This window comes from Phycodurus eques, chromosome 4, assembly GCF_024500275.1.
Source record: "Phycodurus eques isolate BA_2022a chromosome 4, UOR_Pequ_1.1, whole genome shotgun sequence".
Lineage (NCBI taxonomy): Eukaryota > Metazoa > Chordata > Actinopteri > Syngnathiformes > Syngnathidae > Phycodurus > Phycodurus eques.
In genome coordinates, this window is record NC_084528.1 from 2,312,916 (window position 1) to 2,332,129 (window position 19,214).

The 19,214-nt window shown below is 42.0% G+C and overlaps 1 protein-coding gene across 5 annotated transcripts in view; it reads right to left on the bottom strand.

The window, feature by feature from the left end:
• Positions 1 to 19,214, bottom strand: part of taf2 (TAF2 RNA polymerase II, TATA box binding protein (TBP)-associated factor) — a 184,384-nt gene that overhangs the window by 32,496 nt on the left and 132,674 nt on the right. For all 5 annotated transcript variants that reach the window (XM_061673613.1, XM_061673614.1, XM_061673616.1 and 2 more), the window contains 4 exons: positions 14,735 to 14,875; positions 14,116 to 14,226; positions 5,718 to 5,911; positions 4,123 to 4,262 (listed from right to left, as the gene is read on the bottom strand). In XM_061673613.1, coding sequence (XP_061529597.1) covers positions 4,123 to 4,262; positions 5,718 to 5,911; positions 14,116 to 14,226; positions 14,735 to 14,875 — 586 coding nt within the window. The remainder of the gene's footprint in view (positions 1 to 4,122; positions 4,263 to 5,717; positions 5,912 to 14,115; positions 14,227 to 14,734; positions 14,876 to 19,214) is intronic.

The following is a 19,214-nucleotide window of genomic DNA, read 5'->3' on the forward strand; positions in this document are numbered from 1 at the left end:
AGTGCAAATAAATGCACAATTTCACTATTGCCACTCTATGTTTGTTATTTTCCTTAGTAAATAGTGTATTTGATTGTTGTTACTTTTTTATTTACACATTAAGAATACAGTTTTACTCACGTGTTAAGTGCACAATGCATAGTGGGGTAATTATTCATACCGAAGTGCGCGTTCATAAATCGTCTTACAATAAGGACTGACTCACTGAAGGACTTACAATACTTATCTTAATATTTACAATGAAAAGTGAGAACTTTCAACTTCATCAGTAGTCCGGACTGTGAAACCTAATCTTTTTGCCATCTCTCTGTTGGGGTTGTTAAGATTTTTCAGCCTAATGGTGGCTTTCACTCATAGTAACAGCTCTTTGGATTTCATATTGAGAGTTGACAGGAACAGATTCCAAATGCAAAAAGCACACGAGATGAAATCTCGACCTTTTATCTGCTCCTTGTAAATGGGATAATGAGGCAATGACACACACATGGCCATGTAACTACTGAGCAGCAATTGTCCCATTATTTTTGGTCCCTTAAAAGGTGGGAGGGACATCGAGTATACAGTGCCGTGAAAAAGTATTTACCCCTTTTCTCAAATTCTAATTATGCATAGTTTCCCCACTTTATTTAAAAATCAACAAATAAATGTAAATATATGACAAAGATAAAAAGTAAAAATAAAATGCAGTTTTAAATGGCAATTTGATTTATTAAGGGGAAAAAAACTATTTAAAGTAAGGTCTAATGGTAATAATTGGTTGTGGTAAGTGAAAATGAACACAGCTTCTCTAAAAATGTGAGTAGCTACAGTTAATTGATTTGATTATGATTCATCCTTCATAAATAAAATCACCAACTGCATTTTACAGTGTGGGTTATCTTTGTCTAACATTTACATTTGTTTGATTATCATAAACAAAGTGGACAAACAATGCAAAAAAAAAAAAAATTTGAGAAGGGGCAAATACTTTTCACAGCACTGTACAAACTGCTGTAATTCCTACGCAGTTTACCTGATTTGGATGTACAGCAAATACCCTCAAATTAAAGCTTAAAGTCTGCAGTTAAAGCACATATTGTTAATTTCATTCAATAATAATAATGTATTACACTTATATCGCTCTTTTCTAGGCATTCAAAGACACATTACAATTTCATGCATTATTCCTTTACTCCTCAGTGACACCCTGGTAGTGGTAAGCAGTGGCCACAACTACCCTGGACCCTCCGACTACCACAAAACATCTACTGCCCTACTTTCATTTGTAGGCAATGTGGGTTAAGTGTCTTGCCCAGAGACACAACATCTGCTCTGGGTCTAGGGGGATACGAACCGGCAACCATGCTGTTTCAGAGCGTATGCTTACCCCTTTGCGCCACGCCACATTTGAGCCAAAAAGATGAGAAGTAGATGTCCCAATATTCATGGCCGATAGAACATTTTTTAATATGCATGCTTTTTTACATGATTTCTTACTTTGAGTGGCACAGGTTTTTTGTGGATGAAAATTAATCACAACCTCTGTTACAGGGAACGAACCCGCAGTAAGTCTAGTAGCCATTTACAACAGTATTTCATATTTGCATGAGAGAAAGCAGGTGGTATCCAACTATATACAGTATAGATATTAAAACTGACATTGGTTCAATTTTCAGTTTGCTCATGAGACTGGATATAGAATGCATTTTACTTTTGATCTCGACATTAAATAAGTATGTCCTCAAACGACCCTTAATTTTCACTACACTATTCTTCAGTGTGGACTGAAATGGGTAAAAGTGTTTAGTTAGGCTGTGGCTTCCGCTTGGAAAACTCTGCAAACACCTGAAAACTATCACATCTTGTTTCATTTGGACATTTTCGATCTATTTAAAGAAATCCATTTGACAGTGCCTGTGTTTATTGTTAATGCATTTACAAATGCTGTACTTCATTAATTAATGTAAAACCATGCTATGCACTGTTTTTGTGATTCAGTCCCCGCTAAAAGTATTGGACCAGCAAGGTCAATTCCTTTAGTTTTGTTATATACTGAAGATATTTGGGTTTCAGATCAAAAGATGAATATGAGACAAAAATTCAGCATTCCAGCTTTTGTTTCATGGTATTTAAATCTAGATGGGTTAAACAACTCAGGACAGAGCACCTTTTGTTTGAACCCACACACTTTTCAAGTGAGCAAAAGTATTGGAACATGTGACTGATTGGTGTTTCTTGTTGTTCAGGTGTTGCCTTTTAGATCAATTGCTTAAAGAAGAAGAAGAATAATCACCTTTATTGTGATGAACATGCATGCGTGCACACGAAATTTGTTCACTGCATTTTACGCATCACAGTGAACACATACACATAGGTAGTGGAACACACTGGAGCAGGGGGCAGTTGAAGTGCCCGGGGAGCATTTCGGGGTATCAGTGTCTTGCTCAAAGACACCACAGCCATGAGTCCGGGGGATGTTGGCGGACGGTCGAGTCGGGGTCTTGAACCTAGGTCCCCCACGGTGGAAGGCGATGATCTTAACCACTGGGCCACGGCTGCCCAAACATTAGATAGTGCTTGATTTAGGCTTTGGGTTTCACCTGTGAAAACTGCATTTACTGTTAAGCAAACACAAAGACCAGAGAGCTATCTATGTGAGAAAAGCAAACCATTTTGAAGCTGACAGAAGAGGGAAAATAGATCAGAGCTATTGCACAAACATTGGGCATAGCCAATACAACACTCCGGAATGTCCTGAAAAAGAAAGAAACTACTGGTGTACTGAGCAACAGACATCGAACAAGTCGGCCAAGGGTATCAACAGCAGTTGATGACAGAAACATTGTAAGAGCTGTGAAGAAACATCCAAAGACACCAGTCAGTGTTCATCACTGCCGACCTCCACAGGGCAGGGTTGAAGGTATCACAATTCACTGTTCGAAGAAGACTTCGAGAGAAGAAATATACAGGCCGTACCACAAGATGCAAACCACTCATCAGCAAAAAGAATCAGAAGGCCAGATTGGCTTTTGCAAAGTACAGAGATGAGCCATAAAGGTTTTGGAACAAAGTTTTATGGACTGATGAGACCAAGATTAACCTCTGCCAAAGTATGGAGAAAGAAAGGATCTGCTTATGATCCAAAACACACAAACTCATCTGTGAAGCATGGTGGAGGTAATGGGCTTGCATAGCTGCTTCTGGAACGGGCTCACTCGTCATTATTGATGATGTACCTCATGATGGTAGCAGCAGAATGAATTTTGAAGTGTACAAAACAATCTTTTCGGGCAGTTTACAGAAAAATGCATCCACACTAATCTGGAGAAGCTTCATCATGCAACAAGACAATGACCCAAAACACACTGCTAACACAACAAAGGACTTCATCAGGGTGAAAAGGTGGAAGGTCTCAGTCACTGGACCTTAACCCAAAAGAGCATGCATTTTACCTCCTGAAGAGGAGACTGAAGGGAGAAACCCCCAGAAACAAGAACTGAAAGAGGCTGCAGTAAAGGCCTGGAAAAACATTTCAAATGAAGAATGCATCAGTCTGGTGAAGTCATTTGGTGGCAAGCTTGATGCAGTTGTTGCATGTAAGGGTTGTGTTACTATTAAATATATATATATATGTGTGTGTGTGTATTAATATATATATTATTATATATATTAATATTAAATGTTATTCACTTTAATCATTTATGTTCCAATACTTTTGCTCACTTGAAAAGTGGGTCGCTTCAAACAAAAGGTGCGCTGTCCTGAGTTGTTTAACACATCTAGATGTAAATATCAAAATAAAAGCTTGAATTCTGAACTTTTGTGTCATAGTCATCTTTTGATCTGAAACCCAAATATAAAACAAAAATGCTGCTGACTGCTTGGCCAGGTAACCACTGCAAACGAGACCTCAGGCTCAACTGGTCGTAAAAGAAATACATGACAACAATACCGCTTTTCTTGTTGAGTGTATTTTTTGTTCTTTTGTTCACTATTTATTGTACTAATTTTGCTACAGAAATGGGGAATTTATTGTAGAAGCCAAGAGGCTATTCTTAACTCATACTTTGTAAAATTTGCATTTTCCACTAGTTTTCCAAAGCTGATCAAATGATAACTGCTATCAATGTGTTTATATCTTACCTCTTGTGTAGTCCACCAGAGCCTCTAATGCAGCAACACGAACATCAACAAAGTGTCCATACTCTGCATATGACCTGAAGAGTGATGCTTCACTCGGGATGTGACCATTTTTTTGAAGTTGGCGAATGGCTTTAAGACAACTAAGAAAAAAAGAGTAACAGTTGGAAAAAACTTCAATGAATAAAGAAAAATTTAACTAGATAAGCAATATATGGAGAAGAAAGAAATTATTGTTTTGTTTTGTTTTTGTTTGTGGGGTCTTGAGAAAGAAATGTCAGCCCTCTGTATGTTAGACACATAATGGAGATTGACAATAAAGCATACCATACCATATTGCCTATCTGTGTGTGCAGCTCCAAAACCCTTGGAGCTTATTTTCTTTCTGACAATAAATCTAGTATAAATACCATTATTTAAACAAAAATCCAACAAGCAAAATTACGTAAACCAAGAAATTAACTTCAATACAAAATGAAAGTAAAATAAAAAAGAAACAATATCATTATCTAGTGACGTCAGTGCCAGAAGCCCAACTGATTTGGCATTTGATTTGAACACAGGCATTTGATTTTCTGATATATTCAAGGCTTTTTGTCATGAGGCTCAGCTGACTGCAACTGCAACACAGATGGTCATCACGACGTGTTCATACCATTTTAATCAATGACCGCATAATTAATTCCCAATCTTGTCGCATATTAAATAACAATTGCATATCATTTTTGGCTGCTATTGTTGTTGTGTTCATATGAGAAAGTGCAACTTTATGATTCCTTGGCTTGAGCGAGTGACGAGGACATCTTGCAGCCTTCTCCCCTAATAAATTAGCGATTTTTCATCATATTAGCAATTGAACATAATTTTGGGGTGTTATAGCTGTTGTGTTTATGTGGGAGCGCAAGTGCAACCGTATATGATTGCTTGGGTTGACGATGATGTTGTTTGGGCAGTTTATAGTTGTTTAAGTAGAAAATAAATTATGCAAAAAAAGTATACTGAGTCATTTGTGTGTCAAGTCTACCAATATTTAAATGCACTGTAGCATTGAGTAGCTAACACTACAGACATGAAGTTGAAATAATTACTTTTCATGCCCAGTTATACTGTATTGTCATGACCACTTGCTTGACAATCAATTTTGTTTGACAATCAAATCTGTTTTAGCATAATATGCATTCATGTTTCTTTATTTGAGTGCATTTGTTTAGTTTAGTTGTCTCTTCAGAGTAGCCATAGCATAGAGTAGCACAGAAGAGTGATACAGGAAACACAGCTGGTGTACATTGTTTCCCGTGTCCTCATTCATAGTTATCATACAAGGAGATTAGTATACAGTATAACAGTCTGGGCTGCTCCGCGTTGCTTGAAAGGTTATAATTTACCGTAACGTCAGCGCTAATCCTATTTGCGTGTCCAAACAAGTCTCTCTGCTGGTCTTTTGTAATATTACAGTTGATTTAATGCATATTAATTAAGTCTACCAACATCACAGTGACTATTGCGCAAACATAAATTGAGATGATGATGCTCAAACTATATATCGTACAGCCCCAACATAAGCACCCATGCACACAAATGCATGAGGCAGCACCTACCTGATAGTAATCGTGCTTCTGTAGCTTGGCAATAGTTTTTCCATGTTAAGAAATCTGGTTATCTCCTCCAAGATTAGACGCACATCAGCATTTAAATTGTCCACTGTGCGCGTCTCATTGTTGATGCTGATGGCCGGGGTCAAAGAGTTGGTCAGTGCTTCAAGCAGATCTGCACGGTAGTAATTATCAGAGAACTGGAAAAAGATAAAAACGATGAGAGTGTTAGTAGGAAACAAAAATTAAAAATTAAAAAAAATCACATTGGCATGTGATACACACTACACATTTCCTTCAGCCAGCTGTCAACATGTAAAGTAATTCTACATTATGATAACCCAAAATACAGATTCCCTATTTAGGAAAGGACAGCGTAGACTCCCCCTCCTTGAGCCGTCACCTTATAGTGGTGGAGGGGTTTGCATATCCCAATGATCCGAGGAGCTAACTTGTCTGGGGCTTCACGCCCCTGGTAGGGTCACCCATGGCAAACAGGTCATAGGTGAGGGACCAGACAAAGCATGGCTCAAAGACCCCTTATGACGAAGACAAAATATGGACTCAGGTCAGTACAAAAATGTCCCGGCATTACCAGATAACTAGCAACCCTTTACTGCTCAGTGACTGTTTTTTTTCTCAATGTCTTTATGTCTCAAAAGTGTTCTCTGTCAATTGACTGTCTGTTGTCGTACTAGAGCGGCTCCAACTACCGGAGACAAATTCCTTGTGTGTTTGTTGGACATACTTGGTAAATAAAGATGATTCTGATTCTGAAAGAAAGTCCGGAGTAGACTCCCTAATGTTTAGCAAGTCTTCCCTTGTGTAAATATGTCGTGTAATGTCTCCAAAGACGAACGAAAAACAAAAAACATGGACAGTAATAGAGAGCGTGTTACCGAGGCGACCACACGGTTAACTTATCTTTGTATCTTATTCAATCAGTAGTTGACTACAGCGAACATCAACGTATATTTGAATGGCAGGTGAAGGGCTCGTCTTCTGTGGACCAACCACACAGTAGCCGGGTTAACATGGAGACTTGTTTGTCTTTCCGAAGATCTCTGGTCGAATTTTTAGATGTGACGTGATCTATTCCGATCGGGTGTATACTTAAAGTGCATTACATTTAATCAGAACAGCTGTGTGACACGCGCACTTCATCGTGAACGTCACGTCATTTATCAAGATGGATGTCCATTGTCTATTCAGCACAGGAGTTTTGGATTGTTTTATACGTTTATAAAAAAAAAAAAAAAACTAAACGCTTGATATAAACAACTTATGCAGGGCTGTGAAAAATTACTGGGCCCCTTCTCAAATTTGTATATTTGTGCAGTTTCCCCAGTTTAAGATCATCAAACAAATGTAAATAGACATATATAACCCAAGTAACCCTAAAATGTTGTTTTTCAATAATTTTATTTATTAAGGGGGCAAAAAACTGTTCAAAGTTACATGGCCCTGTCTGAAAAAGTACAGTGGGTACGGAAAGTATTCTGACCCCCTTAAAATGTTCACTCTTTGTTATACTGCAGCCATTTGCTAAAATAATGAAATTTTTTTCCCCTCATTAATGTACACACAGCACCCCATATTGACAGAAATAAAACAGAATTGTTGAAATTTGCAGATTAAAAAAGAAAAAAATTAAATATCATATAACCATAAGTGGCGGCACGGTGGAAGACTGGTTAGGGCGTCACCCTCACAGTTCTGAGGACCCGGGTTCAATCCCCGGTCCCGCATGTGTGGAGTTTGCATGTTCTCCCCGTGCCTGTGTGGGTTTTCTCCGGGCACTCCGGTTTCCTCCCACATCCCAAAAACATGCATTGATTGGAGACTCTAAAAATTGCCCGTAGGTGTGACTGTGAGTGCGAATGGTTGTTTGTTTGTATGTGCCCTGCGATTGGCTGGCAACCAGTTCAGGGTGTACCCCGCCTCCTCCCTGATGACAGCTGGGATAGGCTCCAGCACGCCCGCGACCCTAGTGAGGAGAAGCGGCTCAGAAAATGGATGGATGGATAACCATAAGTATTCAGACCCTTTGCTCAGTATTTAGTAGAAGCACCCTTTTGAGCTAATACAGCCATGAGTCTTTTTGGGAATGATGCAACAAGTTTTTCACACCTGGATTTGGGAATCCGCTGCCATACCGCCTCACAGATCGTCTCCATTTTTGTCAGATTGGATGGTGAAGGTTGGTGGACAGCCATTTTCAGGTCTCTCTAGAGATGCTCAATTGGGTTATGTCAGGCTGGGCCATTCAAGAATAGTCATGGAGTTGTTCTGAAGCCACTCCGTTATTTTAACTGTGTGCTTCGGGTCACTGTCTTGCTGGAAGGTGAACTTTCGGCCTAGTCTGAGGTCCTGAGCACGTCCAGGATATCCCTGTACTTGGCTGCATTCATCTATCCTTCGATTGCAACCAGTCGTCCTGTCCCTGCAGCTGAAAAACACCCTGACAGCATGATGCTGCCACCACCATGCTTCACTGTTGGGACTGTATTGGACAAGTGATGAGCAGTGCCTGGTTTTCTCCACACATACCACTTAGAATTAAGGCCAAAAAGTTCTATCTTGGGCTCGTCAGACAGCTTATCTTAGAATCTTATTTCTCACCATCCTGGAGTCCTTTAGGTGTTTTTTTTTTTTTTTTTTTTAACCAAACTCCATGCTGACTTTTGTGTGTCTTGCACTGAGGAGAGGCTTCCGTCGGGCCACTCTGTCATAAAGCCCCGACTGGTGGAGGGGTGCAGTGATGGTTAACTTTCTAGAACTTTCTCCCATCTCCCAAATTGCATCTCTGGAGCACAGCCACATTGATCTTTGGGTTCTTCTTTACCTCTCTCACCAAGGCTCTTCTCCCCCATTTGCTCAGTTTGGCCGGATGGCCAGCTCTAGGAAGGGTTCTGGTCATCCCAAACGTCTTTCATTTAAGGATTATGGAGGCCACTGTGCTCTTATGAACCTTAAGTGCAGCAGAAAGAAATTTTTTCGTAACCTTGGCCAGATCTGTGCCTTGCCACCATTCTGTCTCTGAGCTCTTCAGGCAGTTCCTTTGACCTCATGATTCTCATTTGCTCTGACATGCACTGTGAGTTGTAAGGTCTTATAGAGACAGGTGTGTGGCTTCCCTAATAAAGTCCAATCAGTATAATCAAACACAGCTGGACTCCAATGAAGGTGGAGAACCATCTCAAGAATGATGAGAAGAAATGGACAGCACCCAAGTTAAATATGAGTGTCACAGCAAAGGGTCTGAATACTTATGGCTGTGTTATAGTTCAGTTTTTCTTTTTTAATAAATCTGCAAAAATGTCAACAATTCCGGTTTTTTTCTGTCAATATGGGGTGCTGTGTGTACATTAATGAGGAAAAGAAATGAACTTAAATGTTTTTAGCAAATGGCTGCAAGATAACTAAGAGTGCAAAATATAAGGGGGTCTGAATACTTACCCACTCCATACCCACTGTAATTGCCCTCTTGTTAAATCATGAATTAACTCTGGCTGATCACAATTATGGGTTAATTTTCACTGGTCACACCCAAGCCTGATTACCTCCAAACATTTTCAATGAAGAAATCACTTAAACAGAATCTGTCCCAACAAAAGTAAGTCAGACAAAAAAGCTGCAACAAAATGACATGATAAATTAATTGACATCTATCAGTCTGGAAAGGGTTACAAAAGCCATTTCTAAAGCTTTAGGATTCCAGCAAAGCATAGGGAGAGCCATTATCCTCACATGGAGAAAAGGAAGAAGGTGTCTGTCTCATTACATCTGGTGTAAATGTAGCACAGAATTTCAGAAAAATATATCATACAAACAGTCAAATATGGCTGCTATAGTGTGATGGTCTTGGGCTGCTTTTCTCCATCAGGATCTGGACAACTTGCTGTGATTGATGGAACCATGAATTCTGCTCTTTAACGGAAAATCCTAAAGGAGAATGTTCAGCCATCAGTTTGTGACCTCAAGCTGAAGGGCACTTAGCTTCTGTAGCAGGATTACGATCACAAAACACACCAGCAAGTCAACTTCTGAATGGCTTGAAAAAACTCAATGAAGGGTTTGGAGTGGCCTAGTTAAAGTCCAGACTTGAATCTGATTGAAATGCAGGGGCATGACCTTAAAAAGGCTGTTCATGGTTGAAAACACTCTATTTTTTGCTGAATTCAAACAATTTTTGCAAGAAAGAGTGGGCCAAAATATCTCCACAGAGATGTGAAAGACTCATTGGCAGTTATACAAAATGCTTGATTTCAGTTGTTACTGCTGAGGATGGTCGAAGCAGTTATTAGGTTTAGGGGGCTATTACCTTTTCACACAGGGCCAGGTAACTTTGAATATATATTTTTATATCTACACTAATCTTTCATTCATTCATTTTTTTCCCTTAATAAATGAAATAATTAAAAAAAACATTTTAAGTTCACTTGGGTTTATTTTTCTGGTATTTACATTTGTTTGATGATCTTAAACAACGTGGGGAAACTGCAAAATTTTAAGAATTTGAAAATATTCACGCCACTAAGTTGTTAAAAACAAGATCTCCATCTCATACGACATCACCACCTATGTAACTCGAGACGAAGCATACACAGACAGAGCTTTTGCCAGTGTGTGAATGTGTTCAATAAAGATTGGGGGGAAAAAAGATTTTCACAGCTCTTCTGAATGACGGTATACATGGAGAATACTTCTGTATTTCGGTTTTGCAAAAGGAATATTCCACCCCAGCAAAACAGAATGAAATTCCATTCGGATTAACCGTTTATTCCGACTGAGTTGTTTATGTAAACCAGGCTACTCTTGCAGCTCGTTATTCTTTATTTCACAGCCAGGAGGATTCATATCACAGAGTAAAGAAAACAATTTAATAAGAGAAACAAGAAAGGATATTATAATAACAACAATAATAATAAAAGCAATATGGATTTGAAGGCAAAAAAATACAAAAAATAAAGGTCGGCCTTATTTTTCATGATTTAAGAGGCATTACAATCCATCCATCCATCCATCCATTGTCTTCCGGTTATCTGAGGTCAGGTCGCGGGGGCAGTAGCTTCAGCAGGGAAGCCCAGACTTCCCTCTCTACTGTCCCTTCCTCGAGCTCCTCCGAGGGGATCCCGAGGCGTTCCCAGGCAAGGCAAGAGACGTAGTCTCTCCAGCGTGTTCTGGGGCGTCCCCGGGGTCTCCTCCCAGTGGGACGTGCCCAGAACAGAAGACCTCACCGGCGAATCATCCTAAACAGATGCCCAAGCACCTCATCTGGCTCCTCTCAATGCGGAGGAGCAGCGGCTCGACTCTGAGCGCCTCCCGGATGACCGAGCTTCTCACCCTATCTCTAAGGGAGAGCCTGTACACCCTGCGGAGGAAATCAATTTCGGCCGCTTGCATCCGGGATCTTGTTCTTTCAGTCACGACCCACAGCTCGTGACCATAGGTGAGGGTAGGAACGTAGATCGACCGGTAAATAGAGATCTTCACCTTTCGGCTGAGCTCCTTCACCACAACGGACCGACACAAAGTCCGTATCACTGCAGACGCTGCACCGATGTGCCTGTCGATCTATCGTTCCATCCTCACTCATGAACAAGACCCCAAGATATTTGAACTCATCCACTTGGGGAAGGAGCTCATCCCCGACCTGGAGAGGGCACTCCACCTTTTGCGACTGAGGACCATGGTCTCAGATTCAGAGGTGCTGATTCTCATCTCAGCCGCGTCACCACCGTGAGACCGCTCCAGTGAGAGTGGGAGATCACAGCTTGATGAAGCCAACAGAACCACATCATCTGCAAAAAGCAAAGATGCAATACTGAGGCCACCAAACTGGACACCCTCTAAGCCTCGGCTGCGCCGAGAAATTCTGTCCATAAAAGTTATGAACAGAATCGGTGACAAAGGGCAGCCTTGGCGGAGTCCAACCCTCACTGGAAACGAGTACGACTTAATGCCGGCAATGCGGACGAAACTCTGACACTAGTCGTACAGGGACCGAACAGCCCATAATTAGGGGGTTCTGTACCCCATACTCCCGAAGCACCCCCCACAGGACTCCATGAAGGACAGGGTAGAAAGCCTTATCCAAGTCCACAAAACACATGTAGACTGGCTGGGCGAACTCCCATGCACCCTCGAGGACCCTGCCGAGGGTGAAGAGCTGTTCCACGGCCAGGACGAAAACCACACTGCTCCTCCTGAATCTGAGATTTGACTTCCCGATGGACCCTCCTCTCCAGCACCCATGAATAGACCTTACCAGGGAGGCTGAAGAGTGTGATCCCCCTTTAGTTGGAACACAACCTCCAGTCTGCCAATCCAGAAGCACTGTCCCAGATGTCCATGCGATGTTGCAGAGGCGTGCCAACCAGGACAGCCCCACAACATCCAGAGCCTTTAGGAACTCCAGGTGAATCTCATCAACCCCTGGGGCCTTGCCACCGAGGAGCTTTTTAACCAACTCTGTGACCTCAACCCCAGAGATAGGAGAGCCCGCCTCAGAGACCCCAGGCTCTGCTTCCTCATGGGAAGGCATGTTGGTGGAACTGAGGAGGTCTTCGAAGTATTCTCCCCACCGACTCACAACGACCTGAGTCGAGGTCAGCAGCGCCCCATCCCCACTATACAAAGTGTTAAAGGTGCACTGCTTCCCCCTCCTGAGAGGCCGGATGGTGGACCAGAATTTTCTCAAAGCCGTCCGGAAGGGTGTCCTGGTGCCAAGTGCACGTGTGGACACCCTTATGCTTGAACATGGTGTTCGTTATGGACAATGCATGGTGAGCACAGAAGTCTAATAACAGAACATCACTCGGGTTGTGATCGGTGGGGGCGATCCTCCCAGGTCTAACTGTCATTGCCCACTTGAGCAATGAAGTACCCCAGAAGAATGATGGAGTCCCCAGCAGGAGCGCTCTCCAGCACCCCCTCTAAGGACTCCAAGAAGGTTGGGTACTCTGAACTGCTGTTTGGTGCATAGGCACAAATAACAGTCAAGACCCGTCCCCCCACCTTAAGGCAGAGGGAGGCTACCGGGGTGAACCCCAATGTACAGGCGCCGAGTATACCCACAGTGCTATATATTATTTAGTATACCCACACCTGCTCAGCGCCTCTCACCATGGGCAACTCCAGAGTGGAAAAGTCCAGAGTGGAAAAGTGTCCTCTCAAGAGGACTGGTACTAGAGCCCAAGCTGTGTGTTGAGGGGAGCCCGACTTTATCTAGTCTGAACTTCTCGACCTCACACACCAGCTCAGGTTCCTTCCCTGCCAGTGAGGTGACATACCACGTCCCTCGAGCCAGTTTCTGTAGCCGCGGATCGGATCGCCAAGATTGCTGCCTTCGGTCCCTATGGCCCCTCCCACAAGGGGTGAGCTCATGGGAAGGGGGACCCACGTTACCCTCTCGGGCTGTGGTCGGCCAGGCCCCATGGGTGCAGCCCCGGCCACCAGGCGCTCGCCTTCGAGCCCCACCTCCAGGCCTGGCTCCAGAGGGAGTCCTCGGTGACACGCGTCCGGGCAAGGGAAACCTAGATCCACTTAACGTATTCTTCATAGGGGTTTTGGGAGCCGTGCTTTGTCTGGTCCCTCACCTCTGACCTTTTTGCCATGGGTGACCCTACCAGGGGCGTGAAGCCCCAGACAACTTAGCTCCGAGGATCATTGGGACACACAAACCCCTCCACCACGATGAGGTGACGGCTCAAGAAGAGGAGAGGCATTACAAAAACAACAATATTCTTGTATATCCTGATACTTTTGGGGAAAATATATTGTCTTCAAAAAATTGTAATGGAGACAGGCCTACTCCTGAATATTTTCGAACTAGCTATGGTAGACAGCACACTTAGCGGTGGTGTGCTGGTGGGGAGGCATCAACACCGGTGAAATCAACATGGTCAACAAGATGGCGAGGAAGGCCCGCTCTGGTTGTTCTCGAGCTTGACAACCTAGACACTGTGGCTGAGAGGAGGATGAAGGACAAAATCAGGTCCACATTGGAAAACTCCTCTGACCCCCATGACGATTAGCTGTGGCAGATGGGTAGCTTGTTTAGTTAGCACATCATTCCACCCAGGAGCAGAACTGATTGCTTCAGGAACTCCCTTGTGCTCACCGCCATTAGACTGTACAACAGCAGTGGGGGTCACAACTGGACACTACATTCCCCTCACCACCAACCTCAATCAATAGACTCATCATACACTCAATGCCAGTTGCATAGCGTAAAGTCGTCGTATATAAATTTCATATTATTTTTTATTTATTCCGTATTTTATTGATTTTTTTTTTTTTTTTTTTTTTTTTTACAACAAACTGCTGTTTGCTGCTATAACACCTGATTTGCCCCCCTGGGGATCATTTTAGGTAACAGGGTGTGTTGCGGTTTCCTTACTTTGTTCTTCCTGTTGTCGTTGTACTTGATAAGGTCAAGTATGAAGTTGAGGACATCTTTGGGACAGAGGTTCTGGACATCTCTGAGTAATGCCATGGCAACAGGCATCGTCTTGGAAGGAATACAGAAAGAGGGTACATTTGGTGATAAATGATAAATAAAAAATTATAAATATTGTTTAAAAGATAGAGAGGGAGTCGTAATAGCCAATCATAATTAATGTATGCAACAATGAGACCTTATGTTCCACTATTAATAAATGGCACTGCCTCTACTTTACCAGGCATACTGATGTATTGTACTGTTGTTGTTTATTTGCTTTGAATAAAATCTGGCCTGGTGAAAATCTCCAAATGTGACTGAAGTTGCATGTGGTACCGTTGTAAATGTTTCAAAACAATTTATGTTTTTCTAAATTTAGTTGGTGCAGCCACATAAAATCTACTGCCACCAGATAAATCACAGAATAGATTAAAGCTGCCCCTTATATCAACAGTCTCTTTTAACAGTAAGAAGGATAACATTTCCACTCTGTTTGGTCTAAACCTAACATATTACCAGTGAGTATAATAACCAAACATTAAAATATTTGATTCCCCTTTTAATAGGGACACACTACCTTTTGCAGGAAATAGCTCTGGAAGTTGATGAAGTTGTTGGTCTTTACGATAGTGGGGCAGCTCTTACAGCAGAACATTCTGGTAAACAGAGACTTCATCGCTGGCGGGCCCTGCCATGTGCTCACCATAGCATTGGCTATCTGTAAGTATTACGTGCACAGAACAACAACGTCCATTAAAACTTTATTTACATATACATGTATACAATGCCATGAAAAGGTATTTGCCTCCTTCCGGATTTCTTTGCATATTCATCATACAAATGTTTCAGATAGTCAACACCAACACAACCCAAGTAAATACAAACTGCAGTTTTTAAATGATGATTTCATTTGTTAAGGAGGGGAGGAAAAAAAAAACAGCCATATCAGGCGATATATGGCAAACGTAATGATAATAACTTTTGGTCATAATAGTTAACTACTGTCAACTAAACCTGACAGTAGTTAAATGATCTGTGAAGCAAAAAACATTCCTCTTTGGCCCCATCTGGTACCTTTGAGAAACCATTTCAAGAAACCACTGCACCCGCAGAAAAACAATCAATCGGAAACAAAAAAATTTTTGTACACTCGCATGCACCCCCCCCAAAGGCTCAGGTTCGCAACAAAAGTTAAAAAGAAGGAAATGACAGACCCCGAGACGAAACAAGGGTGAACATAGACACTGCCTTCCAGAGTGGAGGGACCACAGGCATGTTATTCGGAATTCCACTCTGTGTTCTCGGCAGGACACACCCTGCTGCAATATGATTGGATGCAGGACATGTGCCGCTGCATTATGATTGGCTGCTGCACTCGGCAACTCGTTTTTAATGTAATGATCTGGTCCAATCAGGTTCGACCGCAGGCCTAACGCGCCACAGGCAGCTGAGAGGATTCAGAACCGCAGAACTTGCAACATTTCTGCTCGACAGATAAGTTTATCACATCATCTTAATTTTTTTTATTGATTCTACATTTCAAAAAATATAACGTCACACTAACATACTGTAGTATTATAGTAACACCATACTATTGCAAATAAGTTATGCTACCAACGTAGCGACCTTGGCTACCGTCAGCTTGTTTAAGGTGCACGTCGCGTGCACATCAGTTAGGGGCGTGGCTTTGGTCAGAGACTCGAGGGGGGATTAGTGAAGTAAGGCTAAATTCAAAATCTTGGTAGCAGTATTTTATCCATCCATTTTCTGTATTGCTTTATCCTCACAAGGGTTCCGGGGGTGCTGGAGCCTATCCCAGCTATCTTCGGGCGAGAAGTGAGATAGAAGAAGAATCACCTTTATTGTCATGAACATGCATGCATGCACATGAAATTGGTTCTCTGCATTTTACCCATCACAGTGAACACACACAGTCTTAACTAGTATCTCGTATTTGGGATGTAATATTGTCTCTATGGTGCCTCTGTAAACATGAACTATGAATTAAAATCGTCCACGCATTCCTGAGTTCTAGGCGTTTGTCGGAAATCAGGTCATACGAATTTCTCTAACTTATCCACGTCACTAATGAAGAACTCCGCCTTCCCTTTCTGCTGCCGAGCTAGCGTGCTTTGAGTGTGTCTTCTACACAGAGGGACGTAATACGTACACTACGTACGCTGGCAGCAATAAACCAATTGGAGAACATTACGTACAGTACGTACGCTTACCTCCGCCACGCCTCCGGTTGATATACTGTACTACCGGTATGTTGCAAAAAACATTTGTTTGGCGAAGGACCCCGAAAATGGCATCAGCGAAGAGACATGCTTACGCGGCACAATTCAAACAACAGACTATCAGTTACAAGTGAAGCAAATTAATTCGGAGCTTGCGATCATTCCGGGAGGATTAACACAAGAACTCCAACTGCTGGACATTGGTGTAAACAGGGTGTTCAAAGTGAAGTTGTGAGCGGCATGGGAGCGATGGATGAGAGACCCAAACACACCTTTACTAAGACTGGGAGGCAGCGCCGGGAGAGTTATGCCACCATATGTGAATGGATTGTGGATGCCTGGGCTAAGGTATCTGCTTTGACTATTGTCCGAGCTTTCGCGAAAGCTGGTATCATTGCGGAACAGCCCACCCGGCAACGAGACTGACTCCTACCTTGACGAGAGGGAACCCGGCATGTTTGATGGTAAAATTGCCCAGCTGTTCAATTCAGATACAGAAGATGAGGACTTCGATGGATTTTCAAATAATAATGTGAGTGTATTTTTAAATACGTAGTAGAATAAAGTTCAACCAAACTCACTGTTTTGCTTCCATTAGTTTCTTTTAGCATTCGCCGAATAATACGGTGTGCCTTATGTATGGCTTAAGTACAGAAATAGACCCCGTAATTGAGACTGCGCCTCACAATCCGGTGCGCCTTATGGTGCGGAAAATACGGTAGCTGAAGTTGTGGCCTTTTCTGGGCATTAATATGACAACACCATGTTTTTTCTTTTTTTTTTTTTAATGAAATTGACACATTTCTACTTAGTCCATATTAGAGTGTCACTCTATAGAAGTCCAATTAGCCAAAAATACAGGACCTTTAAATATTCTGAGAATATGTGGCCTGCTCTATTATCAGCTCCCCAGTCCAATCACTGCCAGGGCCAAAGGTGTATAAAATCAAGTACCTCGGCATCCAGACTGACATTTGTGAAAGAATGGGTCGCTCTCAGGAGCTCAGTGAATCTAGGGTGGACTGGTGCACAGGCATGTTGGAACAGGAAGGGGTAATCCTCAAAGTGTTTGACTGTCCAAAATCTCTTAGTTTGCTGAACCATTTAGAGTTCCATTCATGAGTGATCAGGGGCTAAAATTTTGGACAATTACAACTTTGTGGGAACAAATTGGAGATGGCTCCTTCCTGTTCCAACATGACTATGAATCAGTGCTCAAATCAAGGTTCATGAATCCACAGATGAGAGCCTTTGATGTGGATGAACTAGACTGGCCTGCATAATCGTGACCTCAAGAAAACTTATGTATACATATATATATATATATATACATATATATATATATATATACATATATATATATATATACATATATATACATACATATATATATATATATATATATATATATATACACATATATATATACATATATATATATATATATATATATACATACATATATATATATACATATATATACATACATATATACATATATACATATACACACACACATATATATTCATACATATATATATACACACACACACACACAAACAACAATAAAGTTTGTCAGTTTGAACATTAATTATCTTGTCTTTGTAGTGTATTCAATTAAATATAGGTTGAACATGTTTTGCAAATCATTGTATTCTGTTTTTATTTGTTTAACACAATGTCCCAACTTCATTGGAATTGGGGTTATATATATATATATATATACGTTGAGGAACATTGTCCTTAAACTGTTCGACTATTTTCTCACGCACTTGGTCACAAAGAGGTGAACCTTGCCCCATCTTTGCTTGTGAATGACTGAGCAATTCAGGGAAGCTCCTTTTATACCCAATCATGGCACTCACCTGTTACCAATTAGCCTGTTCACCTGTGGGATGTTCCAAACAGGTGTTTGATGTGCATTCCTCAAGTTTATCAGTCCTTTTTGCCACGTGTCTCAGCTTTTTTGGAACGTGTTGCAGCCATAAAATTCCAAGTTAATGATTATTTGCTAAAAACAATAAAGTTGATCAGTTTGAATATTAAATATCTTGTCTTTGTAATGTATTCAATTAAATGTAGGTTGAACATGATTTGCAAATCATTATATTCTGTTTTTATTTATGTTTAACACCATGCAGCTTTGGTGGTTGCTGAGGCAAAAACTCGGAGGAGTTCGGTGAGGCCATGGAGAATGACTTCCGACCGGCTTAGAGGAAAATCTGGTCCACCATCCGGCATGTTTTGTGGACTTGGAGGAGGCGTTCGACCGTGTCCCTCGTGGAGTCCTGTGGGGGGGGTGGCTTCAGGAGTATGGGGTACCAAACCCCCTGATATGGGCTGTTCGTTCCCCGTACGACCGTTGTCAGAGTTTGGTCCGCATTGCCAGCAGTAAGTCGGGCTCGTTTCCAGTGAAGGTTGGACTCCGCCAAGGCTGCCCTTTGTCACCGATTCTGTTCAGAACTTTTATGGACAGAATTTCTAGGCGCAGCCGAGGCGTAGAGGGTGTCCAGTTTGGTGGCCTCAGTATTGCATCTTTGCTTTTTGCAGATGATGTGGTTCTGTTGGCTTCATCAAGCCGTGATCACCAACTCACACTGGAGCGGTTCGCACCAGTGTGTGACGCGGCTGGGATGAGAATCAGCACCTCTAAATCTGAGACCATGGTCCTCAGTTGGAAAAGGGTGGAGTGCCCTCTCCAGGTCAGGGATGAGATCCTTCCCCAAGTGGAGGAGTTAAATATCTTGGGGTCTTGTTCACGAGTGAGGGCAGAATGGAACGCGAGATAGACAGGCGGATCGGTGCAGCGTCTGCAGT